The 20,972-nt window shown below is 40.3% G+C and overlaps 2 protein-coding genes across 5 annotated transcripts in view; one reads left to right on the forward strand and one right to left on the reverse strand.

Moving 5' to 3' along the window:
* ghra (growth hormone receptor a) overlaps positions 1-10,066 on the forward strand; it is a 35,608-nt gene extending 25,542 nt beyond the window's left edge. The window contains exons 6-10 of the mRNA XM_039803518.1: positions 653-806; positions 998-1,085; positions 1,318-1,387; positions 4,449-4,657; positions 4,771-10,066. Of these exons, the coding sequence (XP_039659452.1) occupies positions 653-806; positions 998-1,085; positions 1,318-1,387; positions 4,449-4,657; positions 4,771-5,536 (1,287 nt within the window). The 3' untranslated portion in view covers positions 5,537-10,066. The remainder of the gene's footprint in view (positions 1-652; positions 807-997; positions 1,086-1,317; positions 1,388-4,448; positions 4,658-4,770) is intronic.
* A 3,621-nt stretch (positions 10,067-13,687) lies between these two features.
* On the reverse strand, positions 13,688-17,291 carry LOC120560666 (selenoprotein P). 4 transcript variants are annotated; one of them, XM_039803386.1, is made up of 5 exons: positions 17,182-17,291; positions 16,318-16,548; positions 15,924-16,136; positions 15,677-15,794; positions 14,889-15,512 (listed from the first exon to the last, which is right to left on the reverse strand). In XM_039803386.1, exons 2-5 carry the CDS (start codon positions 16,518-16,520, stop codon positions 14,889-14,891), a joined length of 1,158 nt encoding a protein of 385 aa, XP_039659320.1. In that variant the 5' UTR covers positions 16,521-16,548; positions 17,182-17,291. The 4 variants fall into 4 exon arrangements, with proteins under 4 accessions (XP_039659323.1, XP_039659320.1, XP_039659322.1 ...); XM_039803388.1 differs by having other exon boundaries at positions 16,318-16,551; positions 17,182-17,264; XM_039803389.1 differs by lacking the exon at positions 17,182-17,291 and having other exon boundaries at positions 13,688-15,512; positions 16,318-16,520.
* Positions 17,292-20,972: the final 3,681 nt, after the last annotated feature.

The following is a 20,972-nucleotide window of genomic DNA, read 5'->3' on the forward strand; positions in this document are numbered from 1 at the left end:
CAAGACACATGTAAACACACACCTTAAAACTTTACAAAAGACCTCTGTGCACATGCACAAGCTGACACAAATGCAAACACTAATGCACCCTCTTTAAAGTAAATTGTAGGTAGGTCATACAGGCACAGTGTCTTGTTTCTTCTCCCCCTCACCCCGCCTCCTGCACTCCTTTGGCTAAAATGCAGTGTAGCTTTGTTGGCAAGGCAGTGGAAGCAAAAGCAAGGCCCTCTGGGAAAACACAGCCTCTCTGAAGGAAGTGAAGGGAGGGATCTGTAGGTCAGAGGCCATGGGACCTTGCACAGGCTCATATTCATTACAGCTGGGCCAGCCCGTCTGACAAATGCAGCCTTGGAAACAGTTTTAAAGTCCTCCATCATAACAGTATGTCCTCTGTCTAATGTATGTATCAGTAATGCCTCAACAATTGGACCTTTGGAGAGGTCCCTGTTATATTGACCAGAAATAAACATAGACCTCTTGATACCATGATTAGCTTCTGCCAGCTTCAGTTGTAGCAGTGTCTGTCAGGATTAACATAAGCTGAATCCTTTTCTGATTAACTGAAACACAGCAAAATCACTTACTTTAGTTTATTTTAAATTCCTTCTGTTTTTTTAATCTCTCTCTCTTTCTACGTATTTCTGTATTTTAGTTGGAGATTCAGCCGCACACACAGCAGACAATCTACGGTTTGCACATAGGAGAAGAGTACGAAGTGCACATCCGCTGCAGGATGCAGGCCTTCACTAAGTTTGGAGATTTCAGCGACTCCATCTTCATTCAAGTGACTGATATTTCCAGCAAAGGTAAGATCAGCAATCAATCATTCGGTTAAATGCAATAAATACATAAATATGGCCCACTGCATTGTTCATGTCAGAGAGACAAGGTGCAAATCCTTGAACCACCAGGAATAATGTAGTTATGATGATGATGATGACGACGATAACGACGATGATGATGATGATGATGATGGGTTCTGTTTCGTGTCTTGTAGAGTCTACTTTCCCACTCACACTGGTTCTTTTCGGGATTGTGGGCATCCTCATACTTATCATGCTTATTGTTGTCTTTCAGCAGCACAGGTAGGAACAGACTCTCTCACTCTTTCATGCATGTGCATAAATAGTGTCCAAAACACATTCAACCTCTACTGCATTAACGGCAGCCGTAACAATGGGGGAAATGCTGAAAAAACAGCAGAAGATTGTGAAGCGCAGCTCTCAGTCTGGCATGCTCACACACACAATACAAATACTGAAAAGGTGTGAACAGATGATCTTCATTGTGTCCACCTTCTTCTCCCTGCCATTGCAGATTGATGTTGATTCTTTTGCCACCGGTTCCTGCACCCAAAATTAAAGGCATTGATCCAGAGCTGTTAAAGGTACATTTATGTCTGTGTTGTTATTATGCCTTGTCTGTGATTTTTCTCATGTGAACATACATACTAGAATACCTTTATGTTAGCATACCTGGTCTTAGCTTGTCACAGATGTGTTGTTATCGGTGTCTATGTCGGCCATGCAAAACATTGCAGTACTAAAGATACTTGGCCCTATTTTAAAGATCTGAAACGCAAAACACAAGTAGCTTTGTGGGCGGATCTCGGGCGCTGTTGCTATTATACCGGCGGGATAAATGAGTCTTGCGCCCGATGCAAATCTAAAATGGGTTGGTCTGAAGTAGCTAGGTGTGGTTTGAGCGTAACGTGAAAATAACCAATCAGAGCGTCATCTCACATTCCCTTTAAGAGCAGGCGCGCTTGTTCCATGGTGGATTGCTATTATGATGGCGGATTTGCCTGGCGGATTTGCCTGGCGCACGCCAGCGGGAGCTGTCCAGGATGCGGCAAAGTAATAAATGCCCGTCTTGTCCGGGTGGCGATGTTGCTGCGGCATCTCGGGCGCATCTCCTCAAGTCTGGAGAGGATTGCTGCAGCCATGGAGCGTGGGCCTCCAAACGCACCACCTGCTCCTGTTGTGCCCCTTCCTCCTCCCACCCACTCCATCTCCGTCCACCCGCTCCATCAGGAGCACATCGCGCATTGCCACTCCCGTACCCTCAGGTGTCCAATCCCACCGTAGTTCAGCATCGCGTCTCCTTAAGTCCTCTAATATTTCCTCATTTATGTCATTAACACATCCATGATTCATGGAAATGTTGTGTAAAACCCAACAAGCCACAAAGAATGCTGCAACTTTTTGAGGACTATACTGTAAAGTGCCTCCTGACCTATCCAAACACCTGAAGCGCATTTTCAGTAATATTTTTCCTTGTAATTATGTATGGTTTGCAAAATGGGAACTGCTGCGTCCGTGTAGATGACGGAAGCAAGGTGTATGCGCGTTGTGCGCACGCTACATTATGGCCAAGCATGCGCCCCTAAAATAGCATCTGAATAACGCGCCACTGACTTTAGACCAGGTTTTTCCTGGTCAGTGGCGGAATTGTTTTCTGAAACTGCAAAATAGAATCAGGGAACATTTGCGCCTGAACACGCTTCCTATTTTCGCTGAACTGCCCCCGGGAGCGCAAATTCATTCCCTAATTTACCGACGTGCGTCTGTGGAGGGAAAAGTCTGCTGTGCGTCAGGTGCAAAATAGGAATGATACATGCGTCGGTGTACAAAGTCAACAGCGCTAGGTGCAAGATAGGGCCCACTGTGTGTTTGTGGTAATTTAAAACATTGCCTCCATTACATAGTTTATCCTCCAGAGAGCACTGACAAATGTATATTTCAACTGTAAAATATTCCACTTTGGACACAATGTTATGTATTTATTTAACAAAACAAATATTGGCTTATATATAGTAAAAAAAAATTAAACTATCATAAATCCAATACCTGCCTTACTCCAATACATATATAATGCATTCTAGGCGCAAAGAGTAAAATATTCTGCAAATGCAGCAGTGCAAAATTGTTTTAAACATCAATAATATACAGCAGCCAACAAATGGAATTGTGTGTTAATTCAGTAAATTCATTATATAAAGTGTTGTGTAACCACTGTTGTATAAATATTAGTGCTGTCAAACGATTAAAATATTTAATCGTGATTAATCGCATTAATGTCATAGTTAACTCGCAATTAATCGCAATTAATCGCACATTTTTATCTATTCTAAATGTCCCTTGATTTCTTTTTGTCCTTTCTCATTTTAATGCTCTTATCAACATGGAAAAGTGGATCAGCTTGCTTTGTGCAAATGTTTTTTTCATTGAAAACATTTTAGTGTTCAATTTCACACTAACATTCTCACTTGGACCCATTTAGCTATGGCTGCAGTAAGTTTGTTATTAGTTGTGGTATCCATGTGCTTCTGTCTGAAGTCATCCATTGTCGCCTGGCTTTGACGAGGGGGCGGAGAATTCGCATCAGCTGTGTGCTTGGCCATCAAGTGGTATTTCAGACTGGACGTGCTGCAATGATAGCTCAGTTCAAAACAACAGAACACACAGATCACTTTGGTCTTGTCAATGGAACCATTTGGCAACTTTTTAAAAGTTGACTTTCCATTCAGAATCTTATTGGCATCCATTTCGGCGTCTCATGCTTGCCATCCACTCAAAACGTAACGTTAGCCTACTACTCTTTGGCCGGCTCGCAAGCCCAAACAAGTGTGGCCTGTTGTTTTGTTTCCGGTCTAGCTAGATCCGGTGTGGTGTTGTAGTTTTTCTAACGTTACTAGTTGTTGCAACAGCTTGTGAAAAAAAACTACAAAGTTTGCTAGGCCAAAAGAACGTTAATCTTGCGATAAAAAAATGTACGCCGTTAAAATGGGTTTGCGTTAACGCCGTTAATAACGCGTTTAACTGACAGCACTAATATATATATATATATATATATATATATATATATATATATATATATATTTCCATTGTATTTTTGATTTAAAAACAGACACTGTTGGGCATCCATTTGGCTCAGTTAGCTGAGGCCCATTAGGCCACGGAATCATCACATCACCCACGTCTATCTGCCAATTTACGGCATGTTTATCATCTTTTTCAATGATCAAATAAAAGCAATAATGTCCATAAATAATTTGAAAGCAAACAGGCACTCTTGTTTTGTGTAAGTAAACAAGGACAGGAGCACCACTAAGGGATAATGTGATATGACAAGAGTCTTGGTTCAGCATTGTCTGTGGATGTATTATTGCCAGATGATGTGGGATGCATTTAACAGGCAGCCTGTTTACTCTTTACAAAACAACCTTACCCCTTGACCTGAGGGGAAAAAAAGTACTGATAGGGATGAATACAATAATAATGCTGGTATTTCATGCTCAGACAAATGTGAAACACAAAGTATGTTGGGTTTGCAGCTGCCACTTTATGTACACGCTTACATGTCACAATTCTTTGCAGAGAATAGAAAAAGTAGGACTTTTATCATGATTGCCACATACACTTACATGCAAATTTGTGCACATGCAGAAGGGGAAGCTGGACGAGCTGAATTTCATCCTGAGTGGTGGAGGTATGGGTGGCCTACCCACTTATGCACAAGAATACTACGAAAGCGAACCATGGGTGGAATTCATAGAGGTGGTTGCTGAGGATGCAGATACTGGAGAGAAGGACAACCAGGGCTCAGACACCCAGAGGCTCCTATCTCAACGCATCAGCCACCACATGGACATAAGGTAATCCAATGTCGTACCGCACAGATTCTCATATAAATGCTGTTTTCATTCTGCCAGATGGCTCCACAAATATGAATGTTATCTCTGTTTCTACCTTTTTCGCTCTGTCCCAGCTTTCCTGATGATGACTCAGGCCGGGCCAGCTGTTATAACCCAGATCTGCCTGACCAAGACACCCTAATGCTGATGGCCACCCTGCTGCCAGGCCAACCGGAGGACAGAGAAGCCTCCTTCAGTGTTGTAGAAAGAGCCCCAGCCCCAGAAAGAGGCGAGAGGCCCCTGATCCAAACTCAAACTGGAGGGCCCCAGACTTGGGTCAACACAGACTTCTATGCGCAAGTCAGCAATGTGATGCCCTCCGGTGGCGTGGTACTGTCTCCTGGCCAGCAACTCAGAATCCAGGAGAGCACCTTAGCCACAGAGGAGAAAACACAGAAGGAAAAAAAGCATAAATGGAGTGAAGACACTGAGGACAATAAGCAGAAGGAGCTGCAGTTTCAGCTGCTGGTAGTGGATCCAGAAGGAAGCGGCTACACCACAGAGAGCAACGCCCGGCAGATCAGTACTCCCCCTAGCTCCCCCATGCCTGGCGAGGGTTATCAAACCATACACCCTCAGCCAGTGGATACCAAACCTGCAGCCACAGCAGAGGATAATCAATCACCTTACATTCTTCCTGACTCTCCCCAATCCCAGTTATTTGCCCCTGTTGCAGACTACACAGTGGTACAGGAAGTGGACAGTCAACACAGTCTGCTTCTCAACCCGCCCCCCCGCCAGTCTCCCCCTCCCTGCCTGCCACAGCACCCACTCAAGGCCATACCTGCTATGCCTGTGGGGTACATCACCCCAGACCTGCTGGGGAACCTCTCACCCTAAAATGACAATGCCATCAGGCCTTTTAAGGGCCATGAAGTCCCTAGCAGTCACAAAAGTCTGTTTCTCTGCTGGAAACCAAATAACTTGCAGCACACAGTGTGGATTAGAGTGTACAGGCATTTGTTTTCAGAGGATGCTGAAAAGGGAGAGTTGAAAAGCTACCAAGGTGTATTCTTGACTCTTTTACATCTGCTACATCACTTAATTTGATGCAAAGGCAGCCAGAAATAAACACCACAAACCTGCTCAATTTGTTGACATCCATGCATAAGACACACACAGATAGTAGGCTGTGACTGTGATTGTAGTGAGTCAGAAAGCATTAGCTTACTGCTTAACTGTGTTAGATCACATTACATATCTGGCTAATTGTGTTTAGAGCAATGGAATTGTAGAAGTCTTAATGTTAAAGAGAGATGTCAGTGTATGATTGATCGGGAGAAGCACATTCTAGTCATGTTTTTCACACCACACCAAGAAGAAGCTGTCATTAATACCTCTTGCTGGCAGAGATGTTTTGCCGCTCAATTGTGGCTTATTTTGTATTCTTATATTTGTTATCACATCGTGTCATCTTATTAGTACTTTAAGGAAAATCCACCCTAAAATGCAGTCGAAAACACTACTATGCAATTATACCTTGCATTCCTGGCTTCATTTTATGTAATGGTATGCTGTTGACATTACCATGAATATGTGGCCAAACGTATATTATATGATGTCAAGATATTTTTATCTATCTACAGCCACAATAGAGTTTAATAGAAGAAATACTTTCAACAACTGAAAAGAATATACAGTACAAATGCGCACACACATACATAAGTCACTGGGGCAAAACTATATATAGGCATTCTGGGAAATGAAGGAAATCACTAACTGAAGTAAAAGTAGAGGTGACAAATAAAAGGGAAATCAAACCATTTCATCTAATTCCTGGAATGCACTGGATATTACAGACTGATACTACAATTTGCAGCATAGAATCATTTATTCCATTTTATTCTGATGTGCATACTGACATGTTGCTTACAGTGCTGAACAGCCATTCTTGTGGTAAGAGGAATAATTTATTCAGATTCATTCAGAGCTGGGAGCCGCCCAGTACTAACAGTGCTTTAGTATACTGAGCACCACCAAGTGCCTTGCTCAAGGGCACACTGATATAGTTATTTCGCAGAAGGGAAGGGACACAGATATACACCTAGCAGTTATTGAATTTCGTCCTGCGACAGCAGCCAAGTCTCACCTTTACAACCAACACTCACTCATAATCATATAAACTAAACCTTAATGAGCAAGCTTTCTACTTAGGAGTTGTATTCTTCTCATGTTGCATCGTTATTGCAGGGACAGCAACTGGAACAAGTTGAAAGACTGTGAAAGTATTTAAAAGCTGTAATTAGCTAACATTTTATAGTTACTTAAGTACACGTTATCAACCTGTGCCTATGATAATGTTATTGGCTTGCCATTTCTGTGCTAAGGTGTGCTTACGTAATTATGATCTGTGCATTTATGTATTGCTATGTACAGGCAAGTGCTGCTATGTATAGGTGAATTGTTGTAAAGCCTCTCTTTTCACAGATCCATGACTAAAAACCTGCACATGCACGAACACAGTAACATGCATGCATAAACACACATCAAAAACATTTGCCTTAATTGATATTTAATTTTGCCTTCCTGACGTAGTCATAAATAATGAGCTGAAAATTGTCTAAGAAAATAGTTGCAAGGGTAAGAATTTCCTGACGTCACTAAACTGTAACTTGCACATTTCGGATCATGCTCATAAAGCTGACCACAATGTCCAAACCAAAAATGTTGTTCAGGGCTAGTGCTGAAAGACTTTAAATTTCAAGTGGCGTTTTGATAGAGCGACAGATACATACAAAGATGTGAGTATTTTTGGTCAGGCATACTAGGTAATATGTGGGTAATTAGTCATGGATTCCTAGTTACTTTGCCCCAATACTTTTCTTAGAATAACCACATTTAGAACAAAACCTTGGACAGAATCTGTTGCTTAATTATTTATTTAGTCAGATTAGCTTGTGGTGTAAGCTTGTCCTTGGTTCATTGACCGTATACGCTTTTTTATAATGGCTTGTGTGAGCTTGTGTGAGAGGGTAGCAGAGGAAACCTGTTGCCAGGTTGTTAGGCTCCTCATATGTTTTCATCCTATGAATTCTATCATGAAGACTTTTATAATATGCCAATAACAAACACAGCAGCATTGCATATTGTATACAATAAGCTGTCTAAGCTTAGGCTAATTAAGTTGTGCGATATATGTATGGTTTTGTGATGCAACACAATTAATTTTCATTACAGCGTGTCTATAGTTGAGTCTGAAGTATTATTATTGTGTAACATCAAGGCAGCCTCCAAATGAGCACAACACAGCAAAACATACTTCACCGTGCAAAGGAAACACATCCTGCCTTTGAATTATGTTGCTGTGGAATCCTCCTTAAGATAAGCAGGCTAAGCAGATAGAATATGTCTTTTGTATTAGACAATCCAATAAAGAAGAGAGACAAAGTAAGAGCCATAAAATTAAAATTTTTAAAACTGTGAATATGATAGATATGTGCCATTTTTCTCTTTCTGTCTCTCAGAGCTCAGTGTCCTGTTGTTGCCTAGTGCTGATGACACCAGCAATGCAATGCTGTTGCAGAAATGTCTTAATATATTTGCTAATGCTGTAAAATTACAAGTATATATATTTTTATGTCAATAATGTTGCTAATCACAATATGTTGCTGCTCGGTACATGTATATTTCCTGCATTTAGCCTTACTGTAGTGGGAATGGGTCATCCAAGAGAGTGCAACGATCTCTGTATTGTGTGTATGTTTGGTGATAAAACCTGCAAATTGGATGATACTGAAAATGTTTTGCCTGGGAGAAATGGGAAGGTTTGGTTTAGCTATCTGATCAGTCATCAAGAGCAACAATAGGACAGTTTTTCCCCAAATGTGATATACCGGTAGTCCCCTAATGATGCTCATCCAACGTTCACAGTGTTCAAACCCATCCAAAGATCCCCACAAGGCTTTCTGTGTACATGAAGGAAGATTAGATAATGGGGGGAAAAAGCACGGCTAAGGTTCTTTTTCAGTTGTACTGTGTTAATTGTGAATGTGTTCAAACTGGAATACGCAATGCAATTACGATATCAAGGAAAAGTTGTAAAAACAAATAACGTTAAATCACTGAAAGTGGTTTTTGCAAAGGTTACAGCGAGGAAGATGAATCTGAGGTGCTTTTTTTGTTCAAGCTTACTGTACAGTTGTTTACTACATTGTGTCTGCAATTTTCTTTTTGCCAGTACACAATGAGCCCATTCTTAACCTAGTGTAAAAGTTTGCAACCGTTATTTCAAGCTTATAAATGTCAGACACTTTAGAGCAAGCACTTTGTACACATAAATATATATATCTGATGTTAAAAATATTATTCATTTTTTAATATTGTGTTTTGGACTAAATTAAGTCTATGAATTACCTGTTATTATAAAACAGCATTATGTTTTTTTTATTCTGCACAATAATTAGACAATGAGGAACTTTCAATATCGATAAGCTTCAGTTTTGTCCTGCAGAGTTTATGGGACATATTTTACACTACCAGATTGATAGAATGATGTACTGTAATGGAGTATTTAATGTTTGCTATAAGATTTATGGACACATAGAGCAGATAGATATAGTCTTTTATGAAGTCATATCAAAATATAGGCAGAGTGAAATGGTTACATTGTAACTCTACACTCTTACAGTTCTCCCACTATGTGATTTCAGCATTTCATTATTGAAAAAGTGCATTTGAAGGGGCTACAGTGTTTTTATAATGATGTCTTTTGGCCTCCAGCTTCTTGGATTTGTGTCGGCTTTTGTCGCTCGATAAAGCCTGGAAGTAATCTTGAGTGCTGGAATTTGTGCTGGTTGAAACTCTTTACCAAAGAGCGTTTAGCCAGACATTTTTTTCCGGTTAAGGAAATAGTATAGGCCTAATTCTTGATTTGATTACATCGGCTGGCTTTTTATGACTATAGTCAGTAGCTCCATTCTATATTTCTATCCATGTGATATTTATTTAGAGCCCTCAGATCACCCCACCACCTCATCAGACCACAGTGGATGGGGCAGCATGAGTTATGTGTCCACTGTTATTCTCTGACGTGTTATCCAGACTCGTAAAACTGGAAATATTCTACTTGTCAGAATTGGTAACGGCTGCATTGTGCATCGCAAGTGTAAAAACCTCAAACCTAAAATGTATCAGTTTGTAACAGCATCATTAATTGATATGACTGCTCCATATATTTCAACCCCCCCCCCCCGCCTTGGCCTTGGAGCCACTGTTCTTGTCTGATGGCTGCTGTTTTACTCAAGGCCAAGAACTGTGTTGATCTTTGATGATTTGATATTGTTCTCTTATACCAGTTGAGCCTTTCTGGTTTTGTGTGTGTGATCAATAAGCTTTCAACAAGTTACACAATAAATGTATACAGCATCTTAATCATATTGTGCATGTTTTCTTTGTAATCAGTTGTCCTTAAAAATAAAAGAAAACATTGTAACTGATTTAAAATTAATTCCAAAGAATGTGTTTCTAAACACACACAACCTTAAATTGGACACAGTATTTAATTAACCCAATAATCTAATGTGAGTGTTGGAAAAGCAAAAGTAAATTAAACAAATTAGATTTTACTGGGTTATCAAGATCAAGTTACTGATTGTAATTTAGAACAGTATTCTATCATGGATTCAATTTAAAATGTAACTGGCCAAACTCTGTTCAAAAGACCTCCTTAACTCACTGCCAACTGTGTCATTACTGTAAAAAGCATCATACTGCACACAGTAAAGGTCAGCTCAGATCATATAATATTCCGGGTTTTGCCCTAATTCCGAAAAAGACGATGTTCCGACTAAGCTAACATGGCTAATGAAAGTATTCAATTTTTATTCCCGTTTACAAGTAGCCGTGCAAAACAGGATTTTTTCAAAGTTTACCAGCGGCGGTGGGCTTGTTGCACCGTGCGAACACAGCGTCCCTCTATCATTCCTTCAACCAGCTTCTCGAAAAAGGTCGGCGTAGCGATGTGTGCGCATATCCAAAAACCTGTTGATATCCAAGTATTTGATAATGTTTAAAAGTTGCTGTGTTTCTCCTTCTTATCGGGTCTGCACATAGACTGTTAATGTTAATTATTAAAGGTCCCATGACATGGTGCTCTTTGGATGCTTTTATATAGGCCTTAGTGGTCCCCTAATACTGTATCTGAAGTCTCTTTCCCGAAATTCAGCCTTGGTGCAGAATTACAGCCAATAGAGCCAATCCCACAAAGAGCTTTCCTTAGTATGTGCTATTTCTGTGTCTGTAGCTATTGAGGAGGAGAGAGGGGGCGGCAAGGTGGAGGGTGTGGGTGTGGCCTTGACCAACTGCCACTTTGCTCGTTTGAAAGCCATGATGTCTCTCTCTCATGGGTGGGCCAAATTCTCTGGGCGGGCAAAGCAGAGAAAGGGGAGGTAACCTTGCTCCTTATGACCTCATAAGGAGCAAGATTCCAGATCTCAAAGGCAGAGCAGGATACCCAGGGCTCGGTTTACACCTATCGCCATTTCTAGCCACTGGGAGACCATAGGCAAGCTGGGGGAACGCATATTAATGTTAAAAAACCTCATAAAGTGAAATTTTCATGCCATGGGACCTTTAATATACAGTCTATGGGTAGTCTATGGGTCTGCAGCCTTGCAAACAGTTGGCTGGTTGGTTTGTTTACAGCAACCATAGCAATGCACAGAGCAGACCATAAGCCGTAAACAGGCAAGAGGCCATAAACTGCGGTAAAAACCCAGATTGAGATGTATCAGAAAATGTCAGGTGTAGACATATACTGTTAATAATAATAATAATAATAATAATAATAATAATAATATACAGTCTATGGGCGTAGACGGGCTCTGGACGCATATTCCGAATGGCTACATGTCCAAATAATGCCTCTAAACCCTGAATAATACCCACCTCTTAATCGGAAAATGCAATATTCGGATAAAGGCCTTATTTGGAATATCCAACCGGATCGAATGTGTGTGTGTGTGTGTGTGTGTGTGTGTGTGTGTGTGTGTGTGTGTGTGTGTGTGTGTGTGTGTGTGTGATCGTGTGCGTGTGTGTGAGAATGAGTACACAAGTGTGTGATTGTCTCTCTCTCTCTCTCTCTCTCTTGCTGCTGGAGTAAGTGGAGAGGAACGGCTGCAGGAACAGTTGTGCATCGGGGGAAAGCATATCGGACAATTAAGACAGAGGCTGCTCTGTGTGGGGCTGATTGAATCAGAGAGACAGCTACTCACAGATCTTCGTCTCAGGACATTGCAGGTAATTACCCATAAGTCACTGTTCCCCTGTATTGGATCTTCAGCCCAATTACACCCACACAGGCAGTCCACCTCAGCCTCATTTATTACCTCCGGTTGCTTGTTGACCTTTTCAGATACACAGTCAGAAAGGCAATTCAGATACATTGTACTGAGAAAAGGTCTTGAACACAATTTCACAGGTTTCAAGCTGTAAGTTCACATCATTATATACAAAGTATTAGCATAGAAAAATGAGCACAGGGTACAAACAAAATAAACACAACCCACAAACCAAATGGACAGTTTTTTTATTTAAATAGAATTAAAGCTATTTTCTTTCATTTTCTATTTTAATTTCTATTGTTGCAGTCTATCATCAATATTATCAATACAAAAAAAAGATTTAACAAGTGTATCATTAATCTACAATATGCGTATGCATATATGTCACAAACCAGCTGTATAGTTGAGGAACCAAAATATGTAAAAATCACAACTGACCAAACAATGGATTTTTTTCATTGTTCATTTTAAATTAGTTACACTTAAAGGTCCCATGGCATCACAATTTCACTTTATGAGGTTTTTTAACCTAGCCTGCCTATGGTCCCACAGTGGCTAGAAATGACGATAGGTGTAAACCGAGCCCTGGGTATCCTGCTCTGCCTTTGAGAAAATTAAAGCTCAGATGGGCCGATCTGGAATCTTCCCTTTATGACATCATAAGGGGAAAGGTTACCTCCCCTTTCTCTGCTTTGCCCGCCCAGAGAAGTTTGGCCCGTCCATGAGACATCATGGCTTGCAAACGAGCGAAGCATGGCGGTTGGTCAAGGCCACACCCCCACCCTCCACCTTGCCTTTCTCCTCCTCAATAGCATTTAAAGCTACAGACACATAAATGGCACATCCTAAGGAAAGGTCATTGTGGGACTGGCTCGTAGTGGCTGTAATTCGACACCAAGGCTGAATTTCTGGAAAGAGACTTCAGATACAGTATTAAGGGACCACTAAAGTCTAAAAGCATCCAAAAAGCAGCATGTCATAGGACCTTTAAGTGAAAGCATTTCCTGAAATGATGAGAGCTCACTCTCATCCCCTGTAGACTACTCTTGCAAACATTTCAAGCTGGCACTCAACATGTGGCATACACGTTTTTCTCATGTGGGTGAAAAACCAGTTAGAACCACTGGAATTGAAATTGCATGTGTTGGTACATGTGTACATAGGAAACTATAGAAAGAGGGCTAATATACATGATCCTTGAACATGCAAGAGTAATTCATCAGAATGGAAAAGCCACTTAATTAATGATTTTAGGTGAAGAGGCACTCTGTTAAAAGTAGGTGGAGCTGTCAAAGAACTGGTAAGCCTATGAGGCCAGCAAGGAGGACAAGTTCATCAGTAAACACAACACCAGCTTTTGAGAGTGTTGTAGTGGTTTATAGTGTAGATCTTCATCGCCATCTACTGACAAATATCAGGCAGAACAGCTTAATAGCACCCTTTCTTTACCTAAATCTCCAAAATATATTTTAGTTAAAACAGCATAATGGGCATAAAGGCTTAAGATATGTGTATTACTGGACTTTAATGCATGCTACAGACTTTTATGAAGATCATAAATATGCTAGTATTGTGGGTAATATAACTGCTTCTTTTTTGTTGAAGTAACACGCATCCAACTTCCCAGGCACGTGCAGGATAGTTGCCGAGTCCCTCTCCCCTGCCCCCAGACTCAGCAATTCTTTTTACACAGCAAATTCGTAAGTCAGTATTCAGTAATGGTCAACTTTTATGTTCCAACTTCACCAAGAACACACACAAACTCAAAAAGAAACTCAACCATTTGTATTCAACTCTCAGTTTCCATGTTTGACAGCCTTAACATAATACAGTTCTCTGTACAAGCATCAGATTTTCAAGGTGATTGTTATCTTCCCGCAGAAACCTTCATTAAGTACTGAGTGTATTCCAACCATCATTCATTGCTCCACTTTCATTCATTTCCCCTCTGCCCTTTTCTAAATAATAGAGTCATGATTTTTTTTTTAGCAAGCCTTGTATAAATGTGTGTAATTTGCAACCTACAAGGCACATCCAGAAAATGCAAAGAAAACATACAGGAACATCTAGTATTCAACATTTGAAATGTGGTAAAATATACTCCTGCCAAATGTTTAAGCTTGCTGACTTAAGTAAAAAAAATTAGTAATTCATGGTAGTTACTGCCGTTACATGTAATCAAGAACAATGATCAATAGCATGTGCTACAGATAAACACATCACTGGGATAAACTCAATTTGCTTTAAAATGTTTTTTATGACTTATTTTTCCCAGTAGCGGGCCAGTGCTTTCAGGTAATTATTAAACTCCCTGCCTAATTTCCTATTTTTTTGCAGTATTTAAAGAATCTATCTATTTTTAATAATCAATTTTTTTTCTGTTCCCTCAAATATCCTTAGATACTGAACTTTGAGATGTTTAAAGTATTTATCATGTTCCTAAACTACCCTCTCCTCTCTCTCCTGCCTGACTTCATACAGACGCCACTAGAGCGTAGTTTCTGCGCCTGGTTTCATAAAGGATGGAGAGAGCAAAATGGAGGAGGTCATTTGTGAACATAACAACTACACTTCTGAGAAAGGATGAGAGCAACCCACTGACAGACAAGCGGAGACAGGTGAAACAAGTCATATATTCTTTAAGGCTTAGTCAAATTATTTGCATACCTGTTGCCAAATGTTCCAAGTTAACAAGCCGCCAATGCATGTTTTGCTTGATGTGTTTATCTACTTTATTTAATCTTCATCAGTGTGATCTCAGACTCACGTTCATCTATCTGATATGCATGCTGTCAGGGACTGCTCTGCCCTCTCCCAGGGCAATACTTGTTGGTAAAAAGAGTGCTTGGCCCCGATGTTTCTGGTATTAATATGAGGCTGATATCAGAGCCAGCTTACAGCTGCTCTCATCCTCAGCTCACACCTTGGGGTCAGGCTCATTGGGCTGGCTGAGGCTGCTGTCAGGCAGCAGGAGGCGAGCGTCACTGTCAGGTCTCCACAACATTAGTGGCTGTATCGCCTCTCGGCCCGTGTCAAAGTCAGGAGGCGGGCAGCGCCTCATCACAGTGTCACAGTCCGACCAGTTGCTCACCCCCTGCATCGCCAAACAGCCTGCGTCAGTGTCAGCATCAGCTGGCTTTAGGAGAGGCTGCATTGTCAGAGCCTGCTCTCCACTGTCAGCTGTACTTTGACTTTCACCTAGCTTCATTTACTCAGGGCCTCAAAGGGACTTGATGGGCCTCCTGTGACATCTGCGTCTGGCCTACATCTAAATTATGTTGCCCAACACCTTGCTGGCCAGCACCATCATGGCTTCCATGGTGATGACCATGGTTGTGATCATGGCCACGGGGGTGAACACCATGGTTAACCCCATGGTGATGACTGTGGTGGTGACCATGCCCGTGACCATGACCATGACCATGACCATGACCATGACCGTGACCATGCCCAGTGTCTTCCTTTACAGCTGGGGTAGGGTCTGCGTCAGGCTGTGCATCTGCTTTCTCTGTGCACCCTTCTGGTGTCTCAGTGCTCTGTGGAAAAAATGAGGAGAGGAGAAATGACAACAGAGCCAAAAGAGATGTCAGTGTATTAGTGTATCACTGTATCTTTGATTAAATGTGTTCCCAACATACTATGTGAGGACTTAAGCGTGTTTAATTTAATGCATATTGTTGCAGTTATGTGTGGTCTATACCTCATGAGTGCAGTCCCCACATATGCGTTTGCAGTAGGTGTCTTTGATCGCACCCTCAACATGGCCGTGTCCAATGATGGAGTATGGAAGAGAAATGTGGTGGGTGAGACGGCCACACCTGATGGCAAATTGATAAAAAAATAAATAAATAAAAAAAACATTTTGAGGATCAGAAAAAAGAAAAAAAATATTTGCTTTTGATTTCCTTTGCAAAATATGAATGAACTATCCACTACAGGTAACAAACCTGTCATAAATGAGAAAGTCATCTTTCTGTCCGCTCAGTGTCTTCCAGACATCAGGCTGTTGCTCGTCCTGTTTGTAGAGTGTGATGTTCTCTGACAGTCTCTGTGCCAGCATGGTGTGCAGGCGCCGTGCTTGCTCCGCCTGCTGGTTAACGACCATGTAGACCACATCCTTCAGACCCTGACCCTCCAGCTTCTGGCGCAGGTCATCCATTCTGCTCAGAAAAGGGAAATCCGAGTTTAATAATATCTAATACCATTACCGTAACATTTCCTGACTAACAAAGCAGTGTGAATGCCATGTTTTGCCATAGTTTTTTGGACTTCTGTGGTGATGCAATATAAAGTCATGTTTTTTCTTGAAAGACAGAAGTGCATAACAAGATCTCAAGGTACCTGGAAGCCTGCACTAAGCAGAACAATCAGCTGGCCTGGAAAAGGGCCAGCACCGTCACCTGGCCCATCGCCTGATTCATTGGCTCCACCTCCCCTATCTTCCAGGCTGGAGGTAGCTGACAGCGAGGCCCACCCCCGTCACTCTCTGCTCCGCCCCCATGGAGCAGGCAGAGAGTGATGAGTAGGCTGAGGCACGCCCACATCCCTGTGGTGCCTCCTCACTACTCCAATCTGCTGAGCAAAGAAACAGAAGGGAGTGGTGGGGGAATGGAGAAGTTGGGGAAGGGGGTGAAAGAGGAGAAAAGGGGAAGGGGAGAACATCAGAGATTGGTCAAACTCAGCAGACAAAAGTGATAGGATCAGAGAAGGGTTATCATTTTTACATTCTTCAAATAGGGATCCTCCCAAACTGACTGAATAAAGCTATAGAAGGGAGAGTGACCAAATCAGTTTATTTAAGATTCCGAAATCTGTGCTCATGTTGTTTCTATACAAATTTAAGCTTGTGGATACACAGTAATTACTAAGAAACAGCATGCAGTTGCACAATATGCATGCTTGAGTGTTGAAAGCATAAGTTTAAAATGTCTGTCTGCAATGTTTTACACATAGACTGTATACAGTCTATGGTTTTACCACATGCCAAGGTTATGTATGTGATGCCAATGCAATGACAAGGTTACTTCATATAGAAAATGGTACATTGATATGCAGCATACACAATGAAAGGTATTGTGCAATACCCTGTGTCTCAGTATTTATCTATTTACTGTAGCTGTTGAAGGAAACACCAATAAATACATTTTGCTTTCTGGGTATTTGTGGCATTTTAAGTCATTTGACGCAGTGTAATAAGTCACTTACCCTTCGGTTAAAAAGTTCTGTCCTCTGTGCTCAGCTCTGCGTTGTTGGAACTCCTTGAACAAAAACAAGTCTCTTCCTCCACTGCTCCCCCCTTTTATACTCTGCCTGTTGTTTTTCTATCTGGAGGTAGGACAAAGTTCAACCCCAGCTGTGGCTGTATGCTGATGCCTACACTTTTTTAAGTTAAAAAGTCACAGTGCATGCAATACCCTTGTTGACAGGATACAAACACTTTTAATGAAAGTTTTGTAGCAACTGGCAATTTGACAAATTCCTTCAGGAGAATAGTGTGAGAAGAAAGACTTGCCTCTTTATTATGGCCGGTTAAAATACTTACAGCTTGGAGATAGTGCATGCATTTGCTTTGTAAAACAAATGTAGGCCTTATGCTATTACATTGTGTTAAGCAGGCTTTATTATTGAGGTGTATTATGAGTCTACAATAACATGGTAGAACATTGTGCAATTCTGTTTTTCACTGTCAGCGCAAAGAGGGGAAGTGAAAAAGGACAGAGGATGGGACTCTGGTCAGTTTCCAATATGTTTCTGCAGAGTCCACACAAACACAGCAGGACAATATGGACAAGTGACACGATTTAAGCATTCCTGCTGGCACTTTGATACACATGGACAGTAAAAGTAGGACAATATTAACAGGGTATTGGAAAGTACTGAACATGGGAGATCAAGTGAGCACGTTATGTATAGTTAAGGGCAGGCCAAAAATAGTACAATTAATAAGAAAAGAGGAACTTAGAAAATGAAATGATGAAGATCATATTGCAGATATTTAGGAGGAATGAAGAACCACAAAAGACAGTAGCTTCATCATACAAAATCTATAAAAATCCATTAGCTGCTGAAGCTAATTTACAGCTTCAGGCGCTTTGCCAGATTATTCTGGAGACAGTTTAATTATTGTTTAACTTGTACCTCGAGTTAGGTCATGAAGCAATTATTGCATAACACTGCATTAAAGGGACAGTAATCTATGTGACAGCTACAGTTTATTAAAAAAGAAACAGACTTTAAGGCTTTAAACAGCCTCAAAATCCAATCTGGCAGGTTAGATTGTCTGTCTGCAGATATGGGCCATGCAGTTTGAGATAATAAGAGGACTGTTAATTGTTCAGGTCAAGGCAAGTTTAGAACAGCAAATGTTAGTGACATTGTGGTTTAACAAACAATAAAAAATACATTTAAACACAGTGTAAATAGAAGTAGGCTAACTATCTGACAGGGGATGGACAATAAAAGAAACACCTGCACAATAGACAATCTTAAAAAATCGCCCTGCAATAAATTCTATATTTGCAGCTCGTTGTTATAATCATAGAGAAGTGTTTCTTCTTCTCCATGGTGATTTTTATGGTGTATTTTGTAGTGTTGTTGGCTTTGGTTTCCAAGTATCATAGGTCTTCCTGCACCCCCTGTATAACTCTACAAGGTTTACCACTTTAAGTTTTCATAATTAAATATTTAGGTAAGTAGTAAAAACATTTGGAACTAGTAGTAAAAACATTTGGAACACACAAAGCTCCTGCTACTTTTGCTGATATCTGGAATTCTGCCAGGAACACTTGAGACACTAAGTGTAGCAAAGTTAGTTTACTTGGTGGCATGCTTTAACATTTTGGAATGCACCTTGCTGCCGGAATACACAAGTGAGAGATCAGTGTCCAAAAACACCACCTGATCCGTTGCATTGAGATGCAATGACTGTGGTGTAGTGTCAGCTGATATATCAGAGAATGAACTTTGACCTGCCAGACTAGTTTTCTATGACCCAGTGTTACTCATTTACAGTGTCTGGCACTGTGAGAAATGCTCTTTATCAGGGCACACTGGCCTGCATATAACAATGCATATCAGTAAGTTTCAAGAGATATGAATTGATAACAGTATATATTGATAACACTAAACTACACTAAAACACAAAATAAAACAGGTTGCGCAATATTTTAGAAACCTATGTCAGCATAAAACATTCTTAGAGATATTTTACACTTGGGTGTTGTCTTCTCAGTTTGGTGCAACTGACAAGAATTAGAATCATGCACCATGCTACAGTATATGCATCCCACTCAAACTACTGTTACTGTAACTCATTTTCTTATTATATCATATCCTCTACCTGTATGGTGCACCCTGTCATAATATGTCTGTGCTTGTAATTTGTAACATATGATAAAAACACGCACCATTATGTACAGTTTGTACAGTTCACTCCTACTGTCTATAATTTGGAACACTGTAAACATTCATTCATTTATTGCATCATCATTTGTACTTTGCACCTCTCCCACTAAATGTTTTTCAAGTTTTAATTTGTTTTACCTTGGTACAAACATATTGGGATTAATACAATTCTGTATTATCTGATGTCCCTGGATTTTAACCGTATATAAAGTTAGACATGCCGAGACATGTATTGAGTACCGAAAGCAAACTTAGTTATGATAGGCCCTACTTTAAGCTATGTTTAGCTTAAAATGAATGCCTCTTCCTAAGTCATATTTGAATGCAGGACCTTTTTTGTAATATCTATCTTGTATTTTAATAGTCTGGTTTGGTCACTTTGTTTAGGTAAATATCTCAATACTACCAATGCTTACCACTAACAGGGATAGGCCTACATAAACTGTGGTCTCATATAGGCCGACACTACATTATACATTATTTGAAGTGAATGTAATTGTTCTGCATTCACAGGGCACATTATGGAAATGTTTGGGGTTATTTTGATAGGAAGGATGCATTGCCATTCTTATTACTATTAAATAAATAGATAATGTAATGTATATTACAGTTATTTTTGAGTGCTAAACAAAAGTGGGCACAACTGGAGCTACATGTGCAGAACTCTACAGTCTGCACAGCAGCAGTTCATGTGAACCAAACTCTAGTTCGTTTTTCATTGTTTGAACACAGTTTTCAAAACTCTACACACTTATCCCATGACTTTAACCACAACCTGCACAACACTGTGGATTCACAGCACATTGTTCAAATGCTAACACCCTGCTGTCAAAACTGTTAACCACACATTCAAAACACAATGGATTTCAGTCTAGTTCATTTCAAACACAGCTGATTGCAATTTCAAGTAAAAGACTTGTTTGTGAACACATACTATACAGTACTGTGTATATATGGAAAGCTCAGAAAGATATATTTAAAAAAAATAAAGAAACACCAAATAAGAATGAATCAATGACACTACTGTTCGAGAGAAACAGTAAACAGGTAAAAGAGCAGCCCTTATGTTTTCTCGCCCCGCAGTTTTCCCTGGATTAGGGTGGCACCTAAATCATGGTTGCAGTTGTCGCTGTGGTCAGCAAGGTCCAGGTAAGATGTCTGAAGTTACATACACAGCTATAAAAAACGTGAAAAACACTACATTTACTATAGTAAAACTGTGGACTTACTGTTTTTCAGAAAGTAATGGAGGTGGAAGCAATGGAAACACCACATTCATTTGTATTTATGGATGATGCAGGTGCATGGCAAGATGGGAAATCCAATGTTTTTTGTTATTATGTACTTTAGTTTTTAACTTTTTTTCCAGCCAATACATAAATTACTACAGACAAAATAAAATGATATATCTATTGAAGCAAACTGCTGAATTTCATTCCCTCTTGTTTACATAAAAAAAAAAAACTGGTATGACAAAAATAAAAATGTTCACGTGAAAGAATTTCACTCTTTTCTTTAAAGAAACTATTGTGAAGTGAATTATTCAAACTGTAAAGATTAAAAGTTTGTAATTTCTGTATTGGTGTTTGATG

Source organism: Perca fluviatilis, chromosome 6 (assembly GCF_010015445.1).
Source record: "Perca fluviatilis chromosome 6, GENO_Pfluv_1.0, whole genome shotgun sequence".
Taxonomy (NCBI): Eukaryota; Metazoa; Chordata; class Actinopteri; order Perciformes; family Percidae; genus Perca; species Perca fluviatilis.